General features: G+C 37.1%; 1 protein-coding gene across 3 annotated transcripts in view; it reads right to left on the bottom strand.

The window, feature by feature from the left end:
* The window catches only part of khdrbs3 (KH domain containing, RNA binding, signal transduction associated 3), a 113,552-nt gene that overhangs the window by 19,193 nt on the left and 72,620 nt on the right, over positions 1-21,739 (bottom strand). For all 3 annotated transcript variants that reach the window (XR_010914693.1, XR_010914692.1, XM_067508076.1), the window contains exons 6-7: positions 18,705-18,885; positions 3,717-3,799 (exon numbers count right to left, since the gene is read on the bottom strand). Coding sequence is in view for 1 of the 3 variants with exons in the window: in XM_067508076.1 (XP_067364177.1) it covers positions 3,717-3,799; positions 18,705-18,885 (264 nt within the window). In the remaining 2 variants the exon portion in view is untranslated. The remainder of the gene's footprint in view (positions 1-3,716; positions 3,800-18,704; positions 18,886-21,739) is intronic.

Genomic DNA, 21,739 nt, shown 5'->3' with positions numbered 1-21,739 from the left:
TAAGATTTAAAAAGCCTATACACTTAAAGTTACAGTGCAACATTTTCACATTTTTTTGGATGACTCCTGTGGCACACACTCATTGAACATCACTGACAGCAGTGTAGAGATATTCACTTCTAAAAAGGGTTTTGAGAAAGGCTCACGCTACCGGCTAATCAGAGAAAAGCTACAATTTCTGCTTGATTGGTAAGTTTTTAAGCATTCTTATTTATTGTAATTTGACAACTATGCCTACCTGAAGGGCTGTGCAGAGTGTGCTGGAACATTACAAGCAAAGCATAGCTGTTTCAGAGCAGGGAGAGGGAGAGCTGGGTCTAAGATTAGTGCTGGCTTCAGTTGTATTATATAACTTTAAAAGGACTAGACTGAGTTATATTGCTTAATGGGTCCATTGTTCTTATTATAGCGTCTACAAGCGTTAACAGGAGGACAAAGGACAAAAATGATAACATATCATACAATATAGCCTGTGTTTATGGATAAAGTCCAATCCATCCCAGGCCAGTCATATAACAGAAATACTGCATGAAGCTTATCTATTATACTTGCACAATGTATGCCTGTGGTAACAATAAGTTTTCAACCAAATCCAGGACACAAGACACACAAATAAGAGTAGAAGTAAGTGAATCAGCTGTCTCTGGAGGCGCAGACTTCAATGTCTGGGACCTATTAGTTGCTTCGTCTCCCGCAAGATAACATGAAATTCTCTTTGTGTCGACCCAGCCTCCAGCCTTTACATGTTGGACTCGATTTTTCTTCTGCACTGCCACCAACCCCATAGCTACAGCCAACCCCCAGCCTCTCCAATCTGAACTCTTTCCCAATTACTCAAGACATAGTATTAAGACAAATAGCTACAAATTCCAGAGGCAGACCTGCGTCCATACTGCATGTGAATGTGTGTGTGTTTTTTTGTGTGTGTGCGATCCCCCACCCCCAACCCAGAAAAAAGGGAGAGATAGCAATTGCACAAAAGATGGATGAAGCTTGGGTGACATACATCCTGACACCTCCACAAAAGAAAACATTGACCACCCTGCTCACAAAAGCCATGGGACAGGATAATGTTTTATTCTTCTCTGTGCATGTTCTTTTTTATTTTTTGCTGCTGCTGCCAATAAAATCCAATTTTTGACACACTAAATGTGGCAACAATCATTCTTTCTTTGAAGTGCCACAGGCCGACATACATAAATGTAGCACATTGTGTGCTGATAAAATACAGTGGGGCACCAACAAACCAAAGCCTTCTGACCTTGTGTGGCTTGGAAAGTGCGATAGCTCCTTGGACATAACAAAATCAATATGCTGCATTTAGCTGTGCAGGACCCTCAGTTAAATAGAGCTACATACCACTAATTCTGTTTGCTTTGCATTGACATGGGAAATGTATATTATGACAAACTTTCCTAAGTGATTGAAACAATGATAATATGTTTAATGTAATGAGTTGCAATTAATTCCTCATAAAAAAGTGATTACACTACGGATTCTGTAAAGTAGTTTATTTCTAGACCTTACATTTAGGGAGTATTGTCTGAATATCCGCTACAATAACAATTAGTGATGCAGCTTTGCATCTTTTCAAATCGTCCACACCTGCCTGACTGTATATGTTCTAAAATGGGATATACAAAATGGCTTCCTTGAGGTAATCGTAGGGACGAGGTCAGTCAAAAGATTTTACACTTCACAAAATACTTCATTAAAAGTAAGTGTTCTTTAGAGTTTCAAACAGGGCAGCATAAATGGCTCCTAGCAGCACATGCACCATAATCCAGCTGTTCACAACTCAAAAGATATCAAAGATTTAGTTTGACCTTTCCTTTACATTTAGGACCTAATGGCCAGATTGTAGTAAACTCATTGCCCTCAGATGCTGCTCATTCAAATCTATAACGATAGTTTTTGATAGACATAATCACAAACCATTGTATACTTAATTGTCATGCTTTTAGGTTTTTCATGCTTTTAAGTTTACATTTCTGAGTTGCTTACTTATTTGAGGCACTCACTCAGTTTATTAGGTACACCTAGCTACACTAAGTAGTAGTGCTAGTGTTGCAATGATTACCTTCATAAAGGATCTAATTTTCATTTTTGGTTGAAACAGTTTCAGTGAGATGTTGATTCAATTGTATGATTAATTTGGAAGCCGTACAGTAATTAGTGTGGCTGTAGAATTGTATTGCTTTTTACAGATGGTCTATTTCTGTTATTAAGCTTGTGATAAAAATATAAACGGTATAAAGTAGGTCAACAAAATAACTGAGTGTCAATGCCAATTGTATCACTACAGAGAATATTGATACTGGTTTATTTTTTAAGTGCTACTGAGCTTTTAATGCCAACATTGAAAACATTATTATAATGCTTGTGCTGCGGCTTATTGTGGAATCAGAGCAGTTGTTTTGCCCAATTAGTGGCAGCACAAAAAGATGTGAACACAGCATCAACATGTTAACATATCAACGTTTAACGCTGTTGAGTAACTGCTTCACAACATTTAGTTACTTGGTATCTATCAACTCCTGACAAAAATATCTGGCTAAAGCTGCCGAACATCATCAATTACTAACTATTATTGTTGGTATGTTTGCTGATGGTTTTAGAATTTTTTTTTTAAAATAAAAGTATAGTGGCCCTGAGAGCTCAATGCAATTTCACAACAAAGGTGTAATATTTAGAAAAAAAAAACAAAAAACTGAAACTCTGGAAACAGAGAAAACACTACTAAATGTATAGTTTTTCCAGGAGGGCACTAATAGGCGATGAATACCCTTGTTGTTTTGATCTATTGAATCCCTCCCTGTAGAGGTGTGCTTTTGCAAATTCTAGACAAATAAGTGTAAATGCTAAAAAATAAAATCTTATTATCACAATGTATTATAATAAAATTATCGTTAAAAGATATATCCTATTCTATTTTGCTATGCCCATCTTTCTAATGGCTTGTCAGTCAAATTATCATTCATAAAGTGCCAGTGATGAGTTGTTAAAGGTGCCTGCAACAAAGCTCTTCCATTCTTGAAATTTGGATAACTAGCTAACTTTCAAACACTTAAGGCTTTTATGTACGTGTATGTATGTGTATTACATTTTTTTTACATTTGCCTTGGTTGTAGACCTCTTGCTCATGATTTACCTAGCCAGGAAGACATTTTTTTATTTTTCAAGTGGTATTTATAGTTTCTTTATGTTTTTTCTATTTGAAGCCTTTTTCCAAATGCTGTACATTTGTTGGCAAAGTGGCATGTTGTTTCTTAAGGTATGGTGTTTAGAGCTGTTAGGGCCACCACAGAAAAAAAGCTTCTTACAGCTGCGTATGACATAGAGCTGAACAATAGCTAGCTGTAAAACCAGAAGTTAAACAATGCTTAACACAATGAAGAGTTGAGAACAGAAGAATTTGAGTATTTATCAGTATAAGTGACACCTTTTACACTACGCCTGTGAGTTTATCCTGTTATTAATACACAGATACTGATTACTGCAGCTTTAATTTAATCCACCATAATGAAGCTGTTCTGCCTGACTGCATAAAGAGCCCACTGCCTCCTTTGCTTCCACTGAACCTTGTGAATGTGATACAATATGATACACAGGGCTGAATCACAGGGCTACTTCATAATACATGTGGAAACTGTAACAGTTAGTTTAAAAAATGTCTAATAAGGTGGATTTTTTTGAAAAAATACTTAAGAACTTACTTTTGTCCTTGATTACTGTAGTTGTTGTCATATGATTCATATCCTTGGTCATCATAAGCTGTTCCATAGCCATCATCATATTCCTAAAATAACAGACAGAAATGAAACTAGTCAGAAGAGGTGCAATTGAAGAAAAGCAAACATTTTGACTGAAGAGATGCTGATACATGTTAACATGTTAAAATGTAGAGTGGAGAAAAAAAGTGTGTAGGATAAGAGCTCCTTTGAGCTGTGTTAATTAGTTAAATCACGAGCTAAATACCTTTCTGATGTTGGTTTACAACAATTTCTGAGGCTGATTAAACATCCTCTTTTGCCCCTGCACTGAAGCTTTCAACTTAGCACAGATTTAGTTGAAACTGCTTGATCTCCTGCTGTTGGTATAGTGGCCCATATGCAACATCATTACAGCGGCAAGTGCAGTCCTGCCCTTGTCTCTGTGTCAACTGACTGACAGTGGGATATATTGACTCTTGCTGTGGCTACGTTTCATCACCACCTCAAAGGATGAGCCGTGAACATCTGTTTGTGCTCCAGCAATCTGCTCTGTCTCCCCTTTGCACCGTACCAAGGCCCCCGCCAAGAGTAACATCAAAGTGAAGCAGTACCGCACCCGTCCTAATTTGGGATAAATGGGACTTATGTTCCACAAAAGGCGTCGACCCCTAGCGACACGTCTCTCATCCCCCATACACTTCTTGGCTAATTCCAACTGCCCCTGATTTGCATGCTTCAAATGAATGAAGAAAATGCTCATCATACCCATATTATTATTAAAGACTTAATTCCTGATTAGAAACATGCATTTGCCAAATACCAGTATTTGAACTGAGTCTTTTATCTTTAATCCTGCACACAAAGTATGTGTGAAGGAACTACATATAGTCTGCCTCTGAACAAAGAGACCTGTATGTAACAAGCCTTGCTCTAGTTCTATTAGGTTCAGTGCAACAGTTACTCCATTGGGGGGAAATATGCAGTGTGATTGAGGATTCATGTTTAAGTACTAAAACATCTCCTTGGTCATCCCATTGGGCAATATTCAACAATTGTGAGTTGAGAGCAAGGTCTGTTGGTTTTTTGTGGAGGTCTTTGTTAGCTGCCTTCTGTTTGACTAGAGATGGCTTAAAGGGAATTGAAGCCCTCCTGGCATTTGTCATTCTGTTACTACAAGACCTTTTGCAAAGTCAACAACTCCCTACGCTAATGCAAGGACTAACTTTAGTCAACAACTATGCTTTTGAAAATATTAAATCCCTCAACGCCCCCTTTAAATATAATAGGAGTAGCAGATCTGAAAAAACGTGCAATATTGCCCAAAGAAGTGTAATTAAAAACATTTTTCACATAAAATTGCAGACTTTGATTTGCAATTTCCAGGTATAACGTTTTTCTGTCAAGTGAAACACAAAAGCAAAAATAACTACTCTTCCAATATTTTATTAGTTTTTGTCAAAGATAATCATACCAACATTGATAATAGTAAAATTGGGCTAATATTTTCACAGTTGTTAATGGTTAGTGGAAGAGGGCTGTTCATGTTCCTTTTTTCAGAAAAAAAGAGTTTGAATTGAGGGAATTTTTTTTATTTGAAGTACTCTTTTTTTTTTGCACAAGCAAATATCATCATCTTAATTGCCACCTCACAGCTAGATGTTTTCAGGTTCATGTCCCTGACCAACTGTGGCCTTTCTGTGTGTATTTTGCATATTCTCCCTCTCCTTGTGTGAGTTTCCTCTGGTTATCTCCCACAGTCCAAAGACATGCATGTTAGGTTAACTGGTAAGTCTAAATTTCTGGTAGGAGTGAATGTGAGTGTGAGTGGTGTTCTGTCTGTGTATGTCTCTCTGTGTTGGCCCTGAGATAGACTGGAGAACTGTTATGGGTGGACCCCACCTATGCACCCCAGGCCACCTATGCCAACTTGAATAGGCTCCATGCTGAGGTTTTCTTGAAAAAGAGAAGTTCTTGATTCAGACTAACGCAACCAAGTTCATTAATACAGCTGAACACAGAATAAGTGAAATAAATAATAAATTCAGACACTTATGAGTGGCTGGTATACTTCTGTATACTAGCCTTATGCTCTACCCATCGAGCCACCAGGCTCAGTAAATTTAATAAGCAATTTGTTTCATGTCACATTTTACATAACTTTACAGGTGTTGTTTCTTTGTTAACCAGGATATAGACATAAAATATTTTTTAGGATCTGCTAATCCCAAAAATACACTACAGCTAGGACTACTCAGACAAAATTACTAGGCTTGGTTATAATTTTTTAAGTTATCATGATATCATCACATTAAAGATAGTGTATTTTATTGACGGAGTCAACCAACTGCATGTATATGTGATCCTATTATTACCAGTGGCCTTAGGCCCATATCAGGGCAGTTACCTAGCACCTTGTGTCTTCCCATTCTATGCACCCCATGGTTTCTGCAGGAGGTCCATGAACACCTCCAGTTGAAAAAAAGTTTAAACTGTACTAGTGTACAGTATAGTTCATGTTTTTTTTAAACTAACATGCAGCAGGCCAGCAATCTGACTTCTCCACTTCAGACTCACAGTATTTTGGAAGCATGGCTCACTGATTTTATAGTAACAGAAAAAGGCTTCATCCTGACTTTTTTCTTCTTTTTTCTTTGTGTCTTCAGAATAAAGAGGGAGCGTGGGACAGGGTGAGGGAGGAAAACAGAGAGGGGAGAGACACAGCTAATCCACAGTGTGAACTGTATGAATGAAGAAAGAATCTGTAGTGGAAAGCAATATACCTATATAGACCTATATAGACTTTTGGTGGCAACGAGGTGGCATCTTTCCTTTATTGATCTCTCCTTCATTCACCCTTTCAATCAGCTGCTTGTTCCCAAATGCAGCATTTTGGTACAGACATGATGTTGGAAAGAAAGTGGTGTTCTTTGGGAGAAATGTTCCTAGGGAAATCAAGTTTCCCTAATCCCCCACTCGGATTTTATAAACCAATTTTCCCATTTACATGACAGTTAAGAAACCAGCTTTCCCAAGAATGTCTGTAACCTGGTAACTTAAGTCCATGTAAACACACTGAATTAAAAGAAAAGCAACTGGTATCAAGGAGATAACATTGGAGAGATCCCAGTAACATCTTGTCTTTCTGAGGGCCATGTACCCACATGGATCTCCGTATTTAGGTTTTTTTCATAAAATAGAATCATATATTTAAAAAAAATATTTTAAAAACTTATACAGCTTTTAATATAATATAATATATATACATATTTTGCGCAACCCCTTTTAACTCAGTTACTTTATTCCAAATGTGCCTTTCATCTTTAAGTGTGTGCCCCCATTCTAGACAAAGCCATAGAATGTGTCCCCTGCCTTTTTATGTAGATGTTTAGATAAATAATAAAATTTTAGCAGCAAGCTGCTTTTTTTAATTTAAAAAAGGCAGTGCAATCTGCAGGGTGCTTTGTTTAATCTGGGGCTTAGTCAGTACTTCATGACTGCACAAGGGTGAAGGTGAGAAAACTCATTGAAGCAACTGACATTTGTTGCAAAATGCAGAACACATATATGTAGTATATATATATATATATATATATGTATATATGGATCAGTCAGCTGTATTTCAGTTAGCATTTCACAGAGGTAACAAAAAGCCACATTCACATTTTTTTCAAAGCCGCAACTGAAACCTCTGAAGCTGTTTCAGCATAAGGACACCCTAATGAAATTAGTTTGTTGCTAGAAATGTCATCTTATTTGAGATATAAATACTGCCTTCCTTTGTCTCAAATTACAACGGAACATTCTATTTAAAAGTAGTCTGTTATTAAGCACCTACTGTAGGCTGGAATAAACAAAGTATGAAATGTAAGGACAGTAAAACCCATCCCCTAACCTCACTGGTTACCTCGACTACTGGATCTTGTAATTCCGAAAATTAAATAGTAAAACAATATTATTGTGAGCATTATACTTGCATACAGCATAAAGTACATATCACATTGGGTAACTCAAAAACATGTGAAATAAAACACCTTGAAAAACAGAGGAAATTGAACTCTACTGTTCATTATTCAAACTAAATCAACACATGCAATTAGCACCTGGACATATATAGCTCTGCTCCAGCAGGACTATACATAGAGAGTGAACTTGTGAATATGAAAAACTGCAGAGTTATACAGTTTAATATGAAATACATTCATCAGAAAGGACAGACATCTGATTGCCTTTAAGGGTGAGTTTTCAGTGGCTAATAACACAGAGCACCAGCATCATAAAATGCTCTCAGTAATGTACTGAAAAGGTGCTGCTAATTAAAAATAATGAACTGTGTGGGCTGTGCTAGTCATATATTCTACTGATATAATGAACTTTTATTTAAGTTCAATCCAGTATGGTTTCTGATCAGTGTTGAGAATAAAGAAATATGTCACCCAATGGACCAGTCTGTCACTGATGCGTTTTTAGCCTTTGTTGGTTTTGTTGTTGTTGTTTTTATGGCACAAATGAACGACATATTTCAGAATGCTGGCTGACAACTAACCAAATGTAAATAAAGATTTAGTGGTGTTAGTGTCAGTACCCTTTGAAATTTGTATTTGCAGTAGCAGTTTATGTGTTTGGAATGTGATTTGGCAGCGAGTTTTGCACGGTGACTGCTGCAAAACAGACCTATGACGGGGTCGGGGGGGTAGCTTCTACTTGAATTTTATTTTACCGCTTTTGTCTTTCTATTGAGTCCAGAGTCGTGTCCCATAACTTTAGAGATTAGTCTGCCAGTGGTTCTTGGAGACACATTTTAAAGATAATGAATGGCAAAATCCAGCTAAATCTATCCATTAAATTTTCAGATGTCCTGTTAAAGTCACAAGGTGCAACATTTTTCACACGTTTTTAAATAGAAATGTGCTCCAACATTTATCTTAATGTGGAGAGTGGCAGTAGCAGCCTCTGGTGACAGACTCATTTACCAGGACTGGCAGCTGTACAGAGATTTTCGCTTCTAAAAGCGTTTTGTGCAAGGCTTGTCCTACTGACCAGTCAGAGAAGAGCAATGATTTCTGCTTTAATAGTAAGTTTTGTGACATTCTTATTATTGTAATTTTTAACTACAACTACCTAAAGGGTTGTGCAAAGCGTGGTGGAGAGTAATGAGTGAACTAAGTAGTGTCTGTCCAATAGCCAGTTTAGCCCACCCATATCCTAAGAAATAAATTTGCACATAACTTGAAAGGGCTCTCTAGATGCAAAACAGAATGTATTATTCTACGAAAGCTTACTATAAAGAAATACTTTACGTGCAATCTTTGGTTCTGACCAGTCAGGACAAAGTGAGAAGTGGACAAATTATATTGTATTAACTCATCAGCTGGTTTGGTTACAAGATGTAAAATGTATACGTCAACAATATGTGTTTGGACATTGATCAGCCACAACATTAATACAGCGATGTTAATATTGGTCAGCATAAAAATTTGTTATGCTGGCTATTATTGACAGATATCAGAATACACAATGTACTTGCTGTGTAAGGGGCTGCAAAGGCACAGATCATTTATAGTGCTCATCCTGACCCCTGTCCACCCTAAGATTAAAACTACCAGGTGATGTAATGTTGTGGCAGATTGGGGTGTATTCACATGTATGTTTTTCTTTTTTCTGTATATTTTACTTATTGGCTACTACTTCTTGTCTCATTCAGTCTCTAACAATTGATTAAATCTAAAAATGTATAACGTTACACTGACAATGGTCCTGTTACTATTGTGTATGTAATAAACTCATTCCTGCTTGCATTTGAAAAACCATTTTCTCATTGTGTTTACATTTGCTTGTATGATTTGAGCCTGTTATAAGTTTGAGTTGAGTTTGGAAAGGACTGAACAAAAGGTAAAAGGTCACAAAAGTGGGAAACCGAGGAATCGTTCTCTTGGTACACTCATAACATTTTTCATATTCAGTAGAGTAGTACCTGTGTCCAGTGTCAGTCCGTTTGTAACATAGACTGACATCATCATTAGGCCCACCCGCACAGCAACAATAATAATAATCCATATATCATCCAAGACTTAACTAGTATCTAAACAAGTATAACTAATATATTATTCACTTTAAAGGTTTTTTGCTGAAATACAACCTTCTCCTTCAATGGTTGCCTCAACTACAAACCAACTTAGTACTTCTTGTCATACACAGTGCCACACAGCCCAAACTAGATACCCTGATTAGTTTTCAGCACAAACCATGTGACATCAGTGTTAACAGACACCTCCACTCCTCTTGATGGTGACTCTAACTAGGTTTTGTCCACTCACATTGGGCAACACAGACTGGTATTAGGGACCACATTAAACTTTAACAATCGCATGTTATTGCCATTTATCAGAGCAGCTACTTTGTAATTGAGTTACAATCAAGCTGAGAGGAAAAACATGGTTTGTTTACTAATCAGATTGGCACATTTGAAGTGATTTTTTCTCTGTTGTCTGGCGCACAGAAAACCTGCTTTAAAATGGAAAACTGCAATAATAGTGTAAATGAAGCTCTTATAATATCAAATGTTTTTGTCTGAATACATCATTACCTCAAAACATCAGAGCACAACAGTGCAACAATATTGCAACAGTGCTTCCACTCATCACTAAACTGGATTAGTGTGACAGTAAGAGGTTAGTGGTGGGTGAGGGGTGGGGGAGTAGAGACAGAAAGGGAAGAGGAAGAATGAGAAAGACAGAGAGAGAGAAAGAGAGAACTGAGTCTAAGAGAGTCTTGCATTTGTATGCTAGCGGATGGCTGAGAGGCGTGTTGTTAAAAGATAAGGACTGGCCTCTGAGGCCACTGAAGACTAACAGAGGGTCTGGCACGGCATGTTATAACAGCAGTATCACAGCCGCTCCACCGTGCTCTACAATACCACTGTAACAGATAGGATGCCACTGACACCCAGAACAGGCTTTTCAGGCACTGGATTTGTTCGCTGCACACTCTACTAAATCCGAGTTCAACAACACACTGTCCTCATATTGTATGAACTTTGAAGAGAACTGCACATGGCACATAGCCTGTGCTAAAACCAGAAAAGGTGTCAGTAATGCAAACAACAAAGTGAGAAAATGAGGGAAATCAAAAGAAAGAAAAGCTTTCTTCTTCCCAGACGACTAAATTATGATACCATCTGTTCAAAGAGAAATGTCTCGCCTCCGTACAGCTGTGCCACACACTGCTCTTAACTTCTTCACAATAAAAGCAAAAATAACACCCTATGACACTGCTATAAAGAAAACAAATAATACAGTACTTGCAACTCTCGGTCATCTGTCTTGGTCTAAAATTTCTCAAAGTAGCTATGTGTCATTTATTCGGCTCTTCCTGCCAGCATATTTCAGAAAGCTGAACAGGCTGGAATTTGCTGAAGCATTTCTGCTGTAGGGGTGGAAATACTACTCGTGCTATCAGATTGAGGATGCCAAAAAGTTCGCCCATGCATCAAGTTGAAGTATCACCACCCTGTGTTAAACTTGACAAATGTCTTTGCTTTCCCTTCTGTTATTTTAGCACCTTTGATTTTAAATAAAGTCTATTCCCTCTGCCAATTATTATCAGAAAAATTAAAGTCATTTATGAATTAGCCCTGCAGACATACATCTGTAAAAGGATATTCAAATATCACTACATTTAATTGTATTGTACGTAAATCTGCTTTAATTTAGTAGCTCAAAACTGGACCATCAGGAGAAAATCTCACATAGTACATTTACTGGGAAAATGCAAGCTCTATTCAAAGCAGCAATAACTGACCGATGGATTTAAACTAACGAGTATTATTTTGTGTGTGTGTTGTGCATATAAAATTAAATTAAGCATGAAGAACAGCATTTACAACATGCCCTTTTGATTATGTTCTTTAATGAATGGTGTCACTTAAGGCCTTAGATATACTTACTGTTTGTATAGACAACCATACTGTCATCTGTGCACACACTTCATTGCGTTCTTTTTAAATGTCTAGGGGATTTGAAAGGTTAGCCATGAGAGGTCAGGATGACTATGAAGTTTTTTCCCTGTGAACCGTCGCTTTTCTATGACAGAGGAAGCATGGCAGAAAGGAGCAGCATAGTCAGAAGAGGGTACTCGTAGAAAAGCTCTACAAGTCTTCAACAACACTTTCTGCTATTGTCATGGCGATTCAAAGCTGCCGCTGAGATTGTTTGTAGTGCCCTGCCAGGCATTTGCATAGTCATTATTTGTGATGGCTAGAACAATCAACACTCCACATCAACGCAGACCACAGTCCACACATTGCGCACACAAACATGTAGTTAAAAGCTATTTTGTTTGGACCCTAGCAGAAAGCAGTCTACAGATGAGGTTGTGGCCACAATTTAATTACCATATCTATAAAGTTTCAGTTGTTTAAAATCCTTGTTTTGCATATTAGCATGCTAATGTTTGCTGATTTCCACTAATTACAGAAGTATAGATTGATGGCAAAGCCATTATGATCATTATAATATGTTCATAAATTCTTGGACACGATATGGACACAATTAGTCGATATGGATTACAGAATTGTGTATTTAGAAAACTACACATGCTAAAGCTGATTTGTCTGTTCTTCTTTATGGTTGAAGTTCTCCAGAAAAACAATATTTCAGCATCTTTGGAGACTGGAAAAAGGAATAATAGACTGGTTATTGCAGAGAACATGACTGACATTTACATACATGTGATAGGAGGTGGTGAACCAAAAAGCCAGGACAAAGGCCCTCAACAGATACATGCACCGTTCCAACAAAGAGGTATTAATGGGAATAAACCATTTAGAGTTTGGGTTAAATTACAATAGGCGGTGATAAGTTGGCAGTCATAGTGGCGGTAAAAGATTGGCAAGTTTGGATTAAATCATTGCACTGTGCCACTGTCAATTCAGATTTTGTAATTGTTCCTGTAATTGTTTTAATGTATTGTTGAGTTACTTCCATCTGCTGTTCCCCTTGAAGAGACATTTATGGCCCAGGAAGACCTGAGCAGTTCAGAATGACCAAGAGGAGCAACTTGTTAAAGACTGCAGACATCATGCAAACTTTGATCAGGTACATCTGAGTTACCTTAGGGGAACCCGGCTAATGGCCTAATAGTAACTATTTGTGCTGTCTCAGTTTATCAGCATTTACAGTTAAAGATTTTATTCATCAGAAAATTATTATGCACATATTTTACTTTAGTATTTATGGGGGCAGCAGTAGCGTAGTCGGTGGCCACCTAATGACCTAAGTTCCAAATCACATGTTGAAGTGCCCATTAGCCCATCTCCTCATCCCCAGCCATGCAGTGCTTGTTCAAGTCCAGTTGAAATTGGGGAAGGTTGCGTCTGGAAGGGCATCTGGTGTAAAATCTGTGCCACATTAACATTTGGACTATGTATATATTTGGAGAACTATTTTTGAACTTTCAATGTTGACTGTTATCAGGAGTTTCTTTTTTGTTTTTTAGACCAAACAAGTGAGCAAAGAATCAGAATAATCAATGGAAATATTTCTATTGCAGTATCACTGTAGACATTGTACAACAATTAAATCAATAGTTCAGGGGCTGTAAGTGATCCAATACAAACCATCTTCTTTTAATCGTGCAATCATTCCTCTTTGTAAATAAGTTGCTGAATGTAAGCATGTAAACATGTGAACTGTCTTTAAAAATTTGGAAATCATAAAATACATCAAGAATAATTTGTCGTAGGCTGATGGCATTTATCTTCGAAGAGAGTGTATCCTCAAGGCCCCTATCCATGCCCTGGGAGATCATGCAGATGACCACCAAATCAGGCGACAGCATGTAAGTTTCATAAGTCATTGGCATGTCAGCGTACCATACTGTAGGGTTTAGTGGTGTATTATTAAGACCTCAGATTTTGTACTGTTAAGACCTCAGATTAAGAAGAATATGCAATTTAGGACAATGGTAGCCTAAATCTATCCACTCTTTGCCTTCCTTCTCTCTAGCCAGCTACAGCTTTGCTTTAATCTATATAGTCCACCACACTTTGCACAGTTCTTCAGGTATTCATTGTTATCAAGTAAAATAGGAATGCACCAAATCCTCTACCCTCACATTGCCATGATGGCAAGTCACTATACTTTTGTGCTTTGGAGTTTCTAGAATGTTCTCTGTGAAAGAGGACTGTGAAAAAAAAGTGAAGTTATAAGGTCAGATTTTTTTATTTCTGTTATATTTGCACCCCATTTTTTCTCTTAATCAGAACAATTATCCCATCTGTGACCTAACGATCGTGATCCAAACTGATCTGTGAAGTTTGTCATCCGTTGCCTCAAAAAAGGTGGCAATTTTTACAACAGTTGTTCACCCTAATTTCAGGAATCTCAATTTCTTTTCAAATCTTTAGTGTTTTTTTAATGCTGATTATTTTGTTTTTTAATTACCAAAGAATATTCCTGAGATTACTGACTTCAAAACATTGAAGCTAAATTTGTGCTAGTTTGTGCTGCTCACACTATTGAAAATGTAATTAAAAGCATTTAACAACAGCAGTGTTTAGCACTGTCCATGTTAATCTGGATACTCTACAGCAACAGTAGACATTCCAGGTCCTTGAGAGTTGCAAGCCCTGCTTGTTTTACAGCTATCCCTGCCCTGCATGCTGCTGACAGCCTTTATCAGGTGTGTTCGGTCAATAAGAATCTGGAAGATACCATTTTATATGATGGTGGAGTTAGAAAAGACAAAGTTATTTGTTATCTCTTAGATTCTGATTGACTGAACACACCTGACCCAATTAGCAGTGGGTTGTGCTGAGATGAATGAAAAACAAGCAGGGCAGGGATCCTTGAGGACCAGAATTGATAACTACTGCTCTACAGATTACAAGGTAGTGCAGACATTATTCCATGTAACAAGGACACAGTTTCTGAATAAAATGTTTCTGGGGACTGATTCAAATCGGTGGGATGCATGAAAGAAATTTCATCCACTTCCATTGTGCTGCAGTGGAGATCTCTAAACCTGGGTGAAGTCTTGATTAGAAATACACTGCTATAGGGAAGCGAGACATAAACATCCACAATCTCTTGTTGGAACTGCAATCCCACCTCCCCAAACTCACTGCCGCAATATTCCAGACATATTACCCCTCCTAGAAGTTCCACGAGTCTCTCACATATTAAGAGCAGCTCCCTGATACCTGCAAATTCACTACAGTATCATAAAAATAAAACACAATTCTTTAATATTATACTATATTTGTTGTAAGACAACCTATCACTTGTCTTTTGGCGTAGGCTTTATGTTAAAAAATTTACATTGTGTTTATAAAAGATGTAACGTGAGCTGTCTGGTGCATTCAGGGACAATGCGGAGTGTAGGTCACCTGTGTTTCAAAAGGGTTCAGAGCTCAATAGCTCTTAGTTTTCCAAATCGTTGATTTAAAAACAAAGTGAAAATTGAGGTCTAAATGCATCCATGCATTTAAAGAATTGTAGGTCTTCTAGAAAAAGGTGAAAAGATACAGTGTAAGCCCATATTTTGTATTCTGATAAAGGCGAGGTTTTAATGTAGTCAGTGAACTACTGCTGGGGAAAGAACTAAAAGATCCGCTAAAAAAGCTGGTTGTGGTGGTACTTTTCTTTGGATGAAAGGATTTGTTGGTCAGACCAATATTGTGTATATAGAACATTAAAGTGGAGACTCTTCTGGACACCAAACATTTCCTGGACCCCTTGTATGCTTCAAGCTGAACCAAGAGGCACAGTTTCCTAAAGTAAAGTATGAAATACCTCTACACTAACGTTGTGCTAAAGTGGTTGGCTGAATTCTCAGTTCATTGTTTCACAGTCTGTTAAAACTTTATTGAGGTTGAATGTGTTTCAGAAAAAATTAAACGAATTTGAAAAATACTTAATTTAATTGTTTTTTACCATTTCAAAGTTGTTCCAACTTTTCTTTTTTTAAGGTTATTTAACTTAAATATTTAATCCTAAGTAAAATAATTTAATTAGGTTTTTCAAGTGAAATTTCCAGTTATGCAGTACATTTATTTGGGGTAAAGCAAATAATTAAGTTGGGAAAATGGGCAACTTCAAGTTAACTTGTAGTTAGATTGAATAATGCAAACTTTTGATTTTAAGTATATCTGAAGTAAATCAGTTAGGTTTATAAAAATTATAAACTAATTTGAAAACAACTTAATAAAACAATGTTTTAACAATTAAAGTCATATAATTAAGTTGTACCAACTATCCTCTTTTTACATTGTAGAGAACACAACTCAATTAACAATGCTCAGCTCTCGACAGGTTTGGACTTGCAGAGCAGCGCCCAAAGGGGAAGCAGCTCACAACAAATTATTGTGTCTGGAGGATTTAACGTGAACCAAACCAACTGAATATTTATTGTTTTTTAAAAGTTTATGTGCAAAAACAACAACAACAAAAAAAAAAACTGTTACATCTATAGTTCATATAGCTCTACATGTAACATGCAAGCAAAGTCCTGCTACTAATCCCCAGTTTCTAAATTGGCACGTTCATATCAAACAAAAAAGACGACATGCAGCCACATTTCTAAAATGAGAATTACATCATGTTTAATTCTACTGTAATGGGATTAGCTGCAGGTAAGGCAGAGATCTCAATGCACCTAATGAATTACATGAAATGAGATTTGGCTGCAATCACAGCAACCATTTCAGACTGATGGGACTGGCAAAAATGGATCATGGGATAATAACATTTCTGTGATTTTGTTTAATAACATTTGGATTCAGAGTAGTTTAATACTGATACTTTTAGTATCAGTATTATCAGTAAAAGCAGCTTGGACAGAGGTGGATAAGGTCAACTTAAACTCATTCAGACATAACTACTATACATCTGTGCTTCATCTTCACAAAAAGCACTAAGGGTTAACCCGTTTGCTATTTGATGTCTGAACAAGAGAGAAAAAGAAAACACCTCCAGCTGAATAAATGTTTTGGCCTGTGGTGATGCTGTGCAGCAAAAAGAGAACAGTGGTAACATGCATATGAGTGAATGCTAAGCAGTGATAAATGACAGCAACAAATTTGAACAAGAAACATCTCTTTTGTCATTTCTTTGATGAATACAAGAGCCTATTTGTTAGCGCCCTATGGAGAACACTTGTCCTGGGATGGCGATGTATTCAGATAATACACAGCCACTCATTCAGACTCTAATTTGCAGCGATGTGGTTTAATTTATCATCTGGCAGATGTTGGGGCTATTTTTTTTCCCCTGCTCAGATACACAGGTGCAGGTGTCGGGGGGTGCAGTTTACAACTGTGACAATGATGGGAAACAGCTGGTCCAGGAGTCATTCTCTATGACCTCCACACATTTGAATTCCAACCTCTGAATAAACCTGTCAGATATGGTTAGGCTGCTGGGGCAATCCAGCATTGGCCACCTCCTCTCGCCTTCTATCAGATAAATATGCTATGTTGATAGCGGAGTCCATGGGGAAGTTACTTTGACAGTGTGGCAGGAATCTCTCTTGGCAGAGGCACAAAGGCTCTGACTCTAAGCCTAATTTATTCATCTCTGGCAGCTATTGATATTACAGTCATGTTCCCATAAGACTGTACAGGTAAGCTACCAGATCACAATAATGACTGCAATAACAAAAAGACAAAAAACGAAATCTGATTGACTGTGTTGCATGCGTGCATGTGTTTGACTCAACTCAGGCTAAAATTTAGGTGGCCACATAAAGTTTGTGCTAAAAATTATCGAATTATATTTTTCACCTAAATTTGCAAGTTCACCTAAATTACGAAACAATATTTTCTCACACAGTGATATGTTGTCATGTAGATAATCTTAGTTTTATATTTATGTCACAATGAACACTGAAATCAAACAAACAACAGTTTACTTTGTTTTCTGGAGTATGTAAATAGTATGTAAATAATGTTTCTATAAAGGCACTGATTTGGTTTTGTGCTACAACTTGAGCCTGGTTTCTTTTATTCAATTATGCAAAATTATTCATTATCATTTCCTGTTTGCAGTGATTTCCATTGACGCACAGACTCACATCACTGAATTATTATGTCACTAAAGAAAGCTTATGTGTTATGTGTTTTTGAAGTCTAATAGACAAGTAATGTGTTTTGTTCTTCACTAATGGCAATAAATGCATTCTATCTTTCCCGTTTAAGCCTTTCATTGACATACGTTTTGTCCTATGGTTTATGTTTATTTCTTTGACAAAGCAATAAACAACTAAAGAAAAGATACCTCTATTGGATGTAATCATTCTCACTATTGTATGCACAGTTGACTCCTTTACATTTGTGGATATTAAAGGGCAACGTTACAGTTTATTGCACAACGAAGACATTTGAGATTAAAATGAATAAGAGATGGTATAAAAAGAATTTCAGCTTTTCTTTTACATCTAGATATATTAACATAGAACATGGCACCTTTTGTATCAGATCACCAAATTTCCTGAAAAGAAGGAATTTGAAACATCTTGAAAAAATCACTGGTGCACCGAGCAGCATACATAGGACAAGTCAGCCAAGGGTAAGAAGAATAGCTTTTTAAGAGCTGTGGTTTAAAACCCAAAACAACAGTTAAAGACATCATTAACAACCTCCACAAAGCAGGGGTGAGAGTATTATAATCCAGCATTTGAAGAAGGCATCATCAGCATAAATACAGAGGCCATACAACAAGATGCTAATGTTGTATCACTAGTAAGAGTCAGAAAGCCAGGTTTGAATTAGCACAAAAGCACAGCCAGTGTCATGGTCATCATGATAATCTCATGATCATAAACCTAAATGTCTTCAGTTTACAGCAAACAGAAATTAACTTGATCTGCTATCTTTTTGGAGTGGACCTTAGTTTACTTCCCACAGAATGTAGTGTTGAGCCTGTAACAGTGTCAGCTCTGTTGTGCATTGACAAGCACACATATGTCTGTTGGAGCTCAGAGTTTTGATGTACTCACATATTCACCGTATGTGTCCTGGACAATGGGAGGAGCTGGTCGATACCCAGCTGTTGGTGGGGCTCCTCTGGCTCTCTGCACCCCTCTTCCTCTGGAAGATGGAGCGCGGCTGGTTGGGGCCCCGCTGGGTGCTGCCCCTCGGGGCACCGCTGCATGCAGTGAAGGAACTCCTCCTCGGGTTCTGACATAAGACACAAAAATGTGGTCAATTGTGACTCGCTTACAAATTGGATCAGATAAGATATACAGCTGTATATTCTCTTTATATGTAATGCTCATATGATCTTAAAAACACAAAAAAGACACTGTCACAAGATATCATCAATATGAAACATCTACAGCATTCAAAATCTTTATGAAGACTTGCTGTAATTCATCAAGTTTGGCATCAAGCTGCATCATCTCCTTCAGCTCCAGTTACTGATTTCCTGCATTGGCCAGAATGACTTGGTACAGCCACGAACTGATACATTCAGCAGCGGGTTATTTGTGTAGGTGGAGAGAGAGGAACAGCGAGGGTGGAGGGCAAGTTCCTTGAGTCGAGAAAAAGTGAGTCACGTCCATTACTCAAAACACAACGTGTCTTGCGGCAGAATTGCTTGTCTGTCTATTAAAGAAAATGTAGATGAAAGACTGACATTTCTGCCTGTTTCGTGATGCATGTTTTCTTTCTGCTTTGTAAACGCTCCATCTTGAAATAAACCTTTGCATGTGGACTCTGAGCAAGTGGAAGAATGAATAGATTTTTACCATTTAATTTTCAGATATTCTAATGCACCTATCTGGGTTTGTATCTCTACAGGAAAATAGCCACTGCAAGATAATTATCTATACAGTCATTTAGATAAATTAAAACAAAACCCAGAGTCTAACCTGCACTGTAATCAAAATGGAAGCAAAGTCAAGCTGCTGTGTTGGAAATCAAAGGCAGTCTGACCTTGTGGTTTGGTACAATGTTGTTGAGGCTTTCAACACCAACTGAGCTGACTTTTAAAAGCAGTTAACTGATCTGAAGCAGCAGCAGAAAACCACCAAGGTTGCTCTCTGGGTCATTTGCTTTCCATTTCTGCAGTGAAACACACTGTATTACTGAAACATCACAGATTTGGGTCAGGATGAAAAAATAAAATCTTTCTAATTTTCTGTATAACGGGGAGAGAAGTGGATGTTTTCTTGATAGAACTTGGACCACCCTCAAGGCTAAAAGAAAAAAAAACAGTTGAGAGTTGATTCCTCTTTAAAAGCAGGAATTTTTTTCCAGCAACGACTCCAGTCAAAGTCAAAGCAAAGAGGAATATGTGATCGCTACAGAGTCTCCATCCAGAGTGGTGGCATTGATAATAATCCAGTACATGTGAGTATGAATATGTAGGAAACTGCATGTGTAGGAGCCTGTGGGACTTCTGTCTTATCACATTTAAATTAGGCATGGTAAATGCTAATTACAGTGTAATTTAAAACACAGCTAATTATATTCTGACTCAGAGCAATACAAACACACCATCTCAGTGACCTTGTTTATCTCAAAATCTGATGAAAGAAGAGTCTTTTCTTTTATAAATACCACGAACAAACAACATAACTCTTTGCATTTTTTTTGCTTTTTTGTCGTTTGAAAACCATCAATGCCAAGGACATTAAAGTCATCTAATGGCCATTAGAGTATTTTTATTTGTAGTCTTGTGAAGTCTCAAGGGAGCCAGAATTACAGTAGCGTGGGTTCACAGGGATAGTAGAGAAGCAAGCATCTACAGGAGACCATTTACATATAAAGGCTGTTATGCTAATTTGACTTTGCTTTGCTAATGTTTATAGACACCAAACACTGGTTCACTGTACACTACTAGACACTATTTACTATCAGTGTTGTTTTCCTAAAAGTGCTTGCTTGCTTAATGGCCAGTCTAACCCACTTCACTATATTCCACATACTATATTTAGGCTTAAAATTGGAATCATAGCATTAGCAACCAATTTTCTAGCTTGTTATAAAAAGGTAAAGTCATTAGGTCACATCCATCCTTTCCTCTGATCCAATGGCATCAGCAACTCAGTGCAAACCATATTAGTCATGTCCTTTATTGTTCTTTGTAAAAAAAAAAAAAAAAAAAAAAAAAAAAAGAACAAAAAATAAGAAAAAAGAAAAAGGCTTTCCTAAAACGGTTCTCCATATCTCCATATCTCCATACTATGTGTTTATTATTGAGGTGGTTCTAATGCTTTGGCTACCTCTTTCATTTTAAACATGGTGGTAAAAGTAAAAATCATGGCAGAGCCACTGTTTCGGATTGCAGTAAATTAAACAGGTAGTCATAATGTTATCCCTGATCACTAAATGTAATATTACATTACTATTACAAAATTGTATTTGACTGATATCAACCTTACTATTTACTTTTACTCTCTACACCTATATGAGAGCTGTGCTAATGCTTGTGCAACCCCAGCATTTCGTTGCTGCTTCACATTAAAGGCAATCAACTGCCAAAAGCAGTCACGGAAAATACAATCTAATTGTCATTGAGGTTAATACTGACAGCAATCAAAAATGGCAAGGCTTGTTCTCTTTCAAATGCAGTTTATTAGTACACATTGGGGCATTCAGAGGCATTTTTTTTTATTTCATACTGATGACTACCTGAAGCACAGAGAAAACTGTGATGAAGTGTACCAGAGCATTTGCATTTGTAGCTTTAATGATTTTACTGTAACAGTAAATATGAGAGAAATGTTCTGGACAAGGCAGAGTTCTTAAACTACTAACAAGTTGTAATCATCTGTACTGATGATTCTTCATTGTTTTATTTGGAGTGAAGCTTTACAGTAATTTTCAAAAAAGGTTAAAACACAGCAATATTGGTATAATGGGTTAGAAAGAGAATGGAAATGTGATGCTCTGCTATGAAGTGTGTTCAGTTGATATTTAATGCTCAATAAAAAATGGGGTTTAAACAGAAAAAATTGCCCCCAGGTAATTTCAGTTTGAAACCCCTGGTGTAAATAATTTGTAAGTACATTTAATACAAAAAACAAGA

This window comes from Channa argus, chromosome 1, assembly GCF_033026475.1.
Source record: "Channa argus isolate prfri chromosome 1, Channa argus male v1.0, whole genome shotgun sequence".
In the NCBI taxonomy this organism is placed as follows: Eukaryota; Metazoa; Chordata; class Actinopteri; order Anabantiformes; family Channidae; genus Channa; species Channa argus.
The sequence above is the reverse complement of the archived record's forward strand: the minus strand, read 5'-3'. Positions and strand labels throughout refer to the sequence as shown.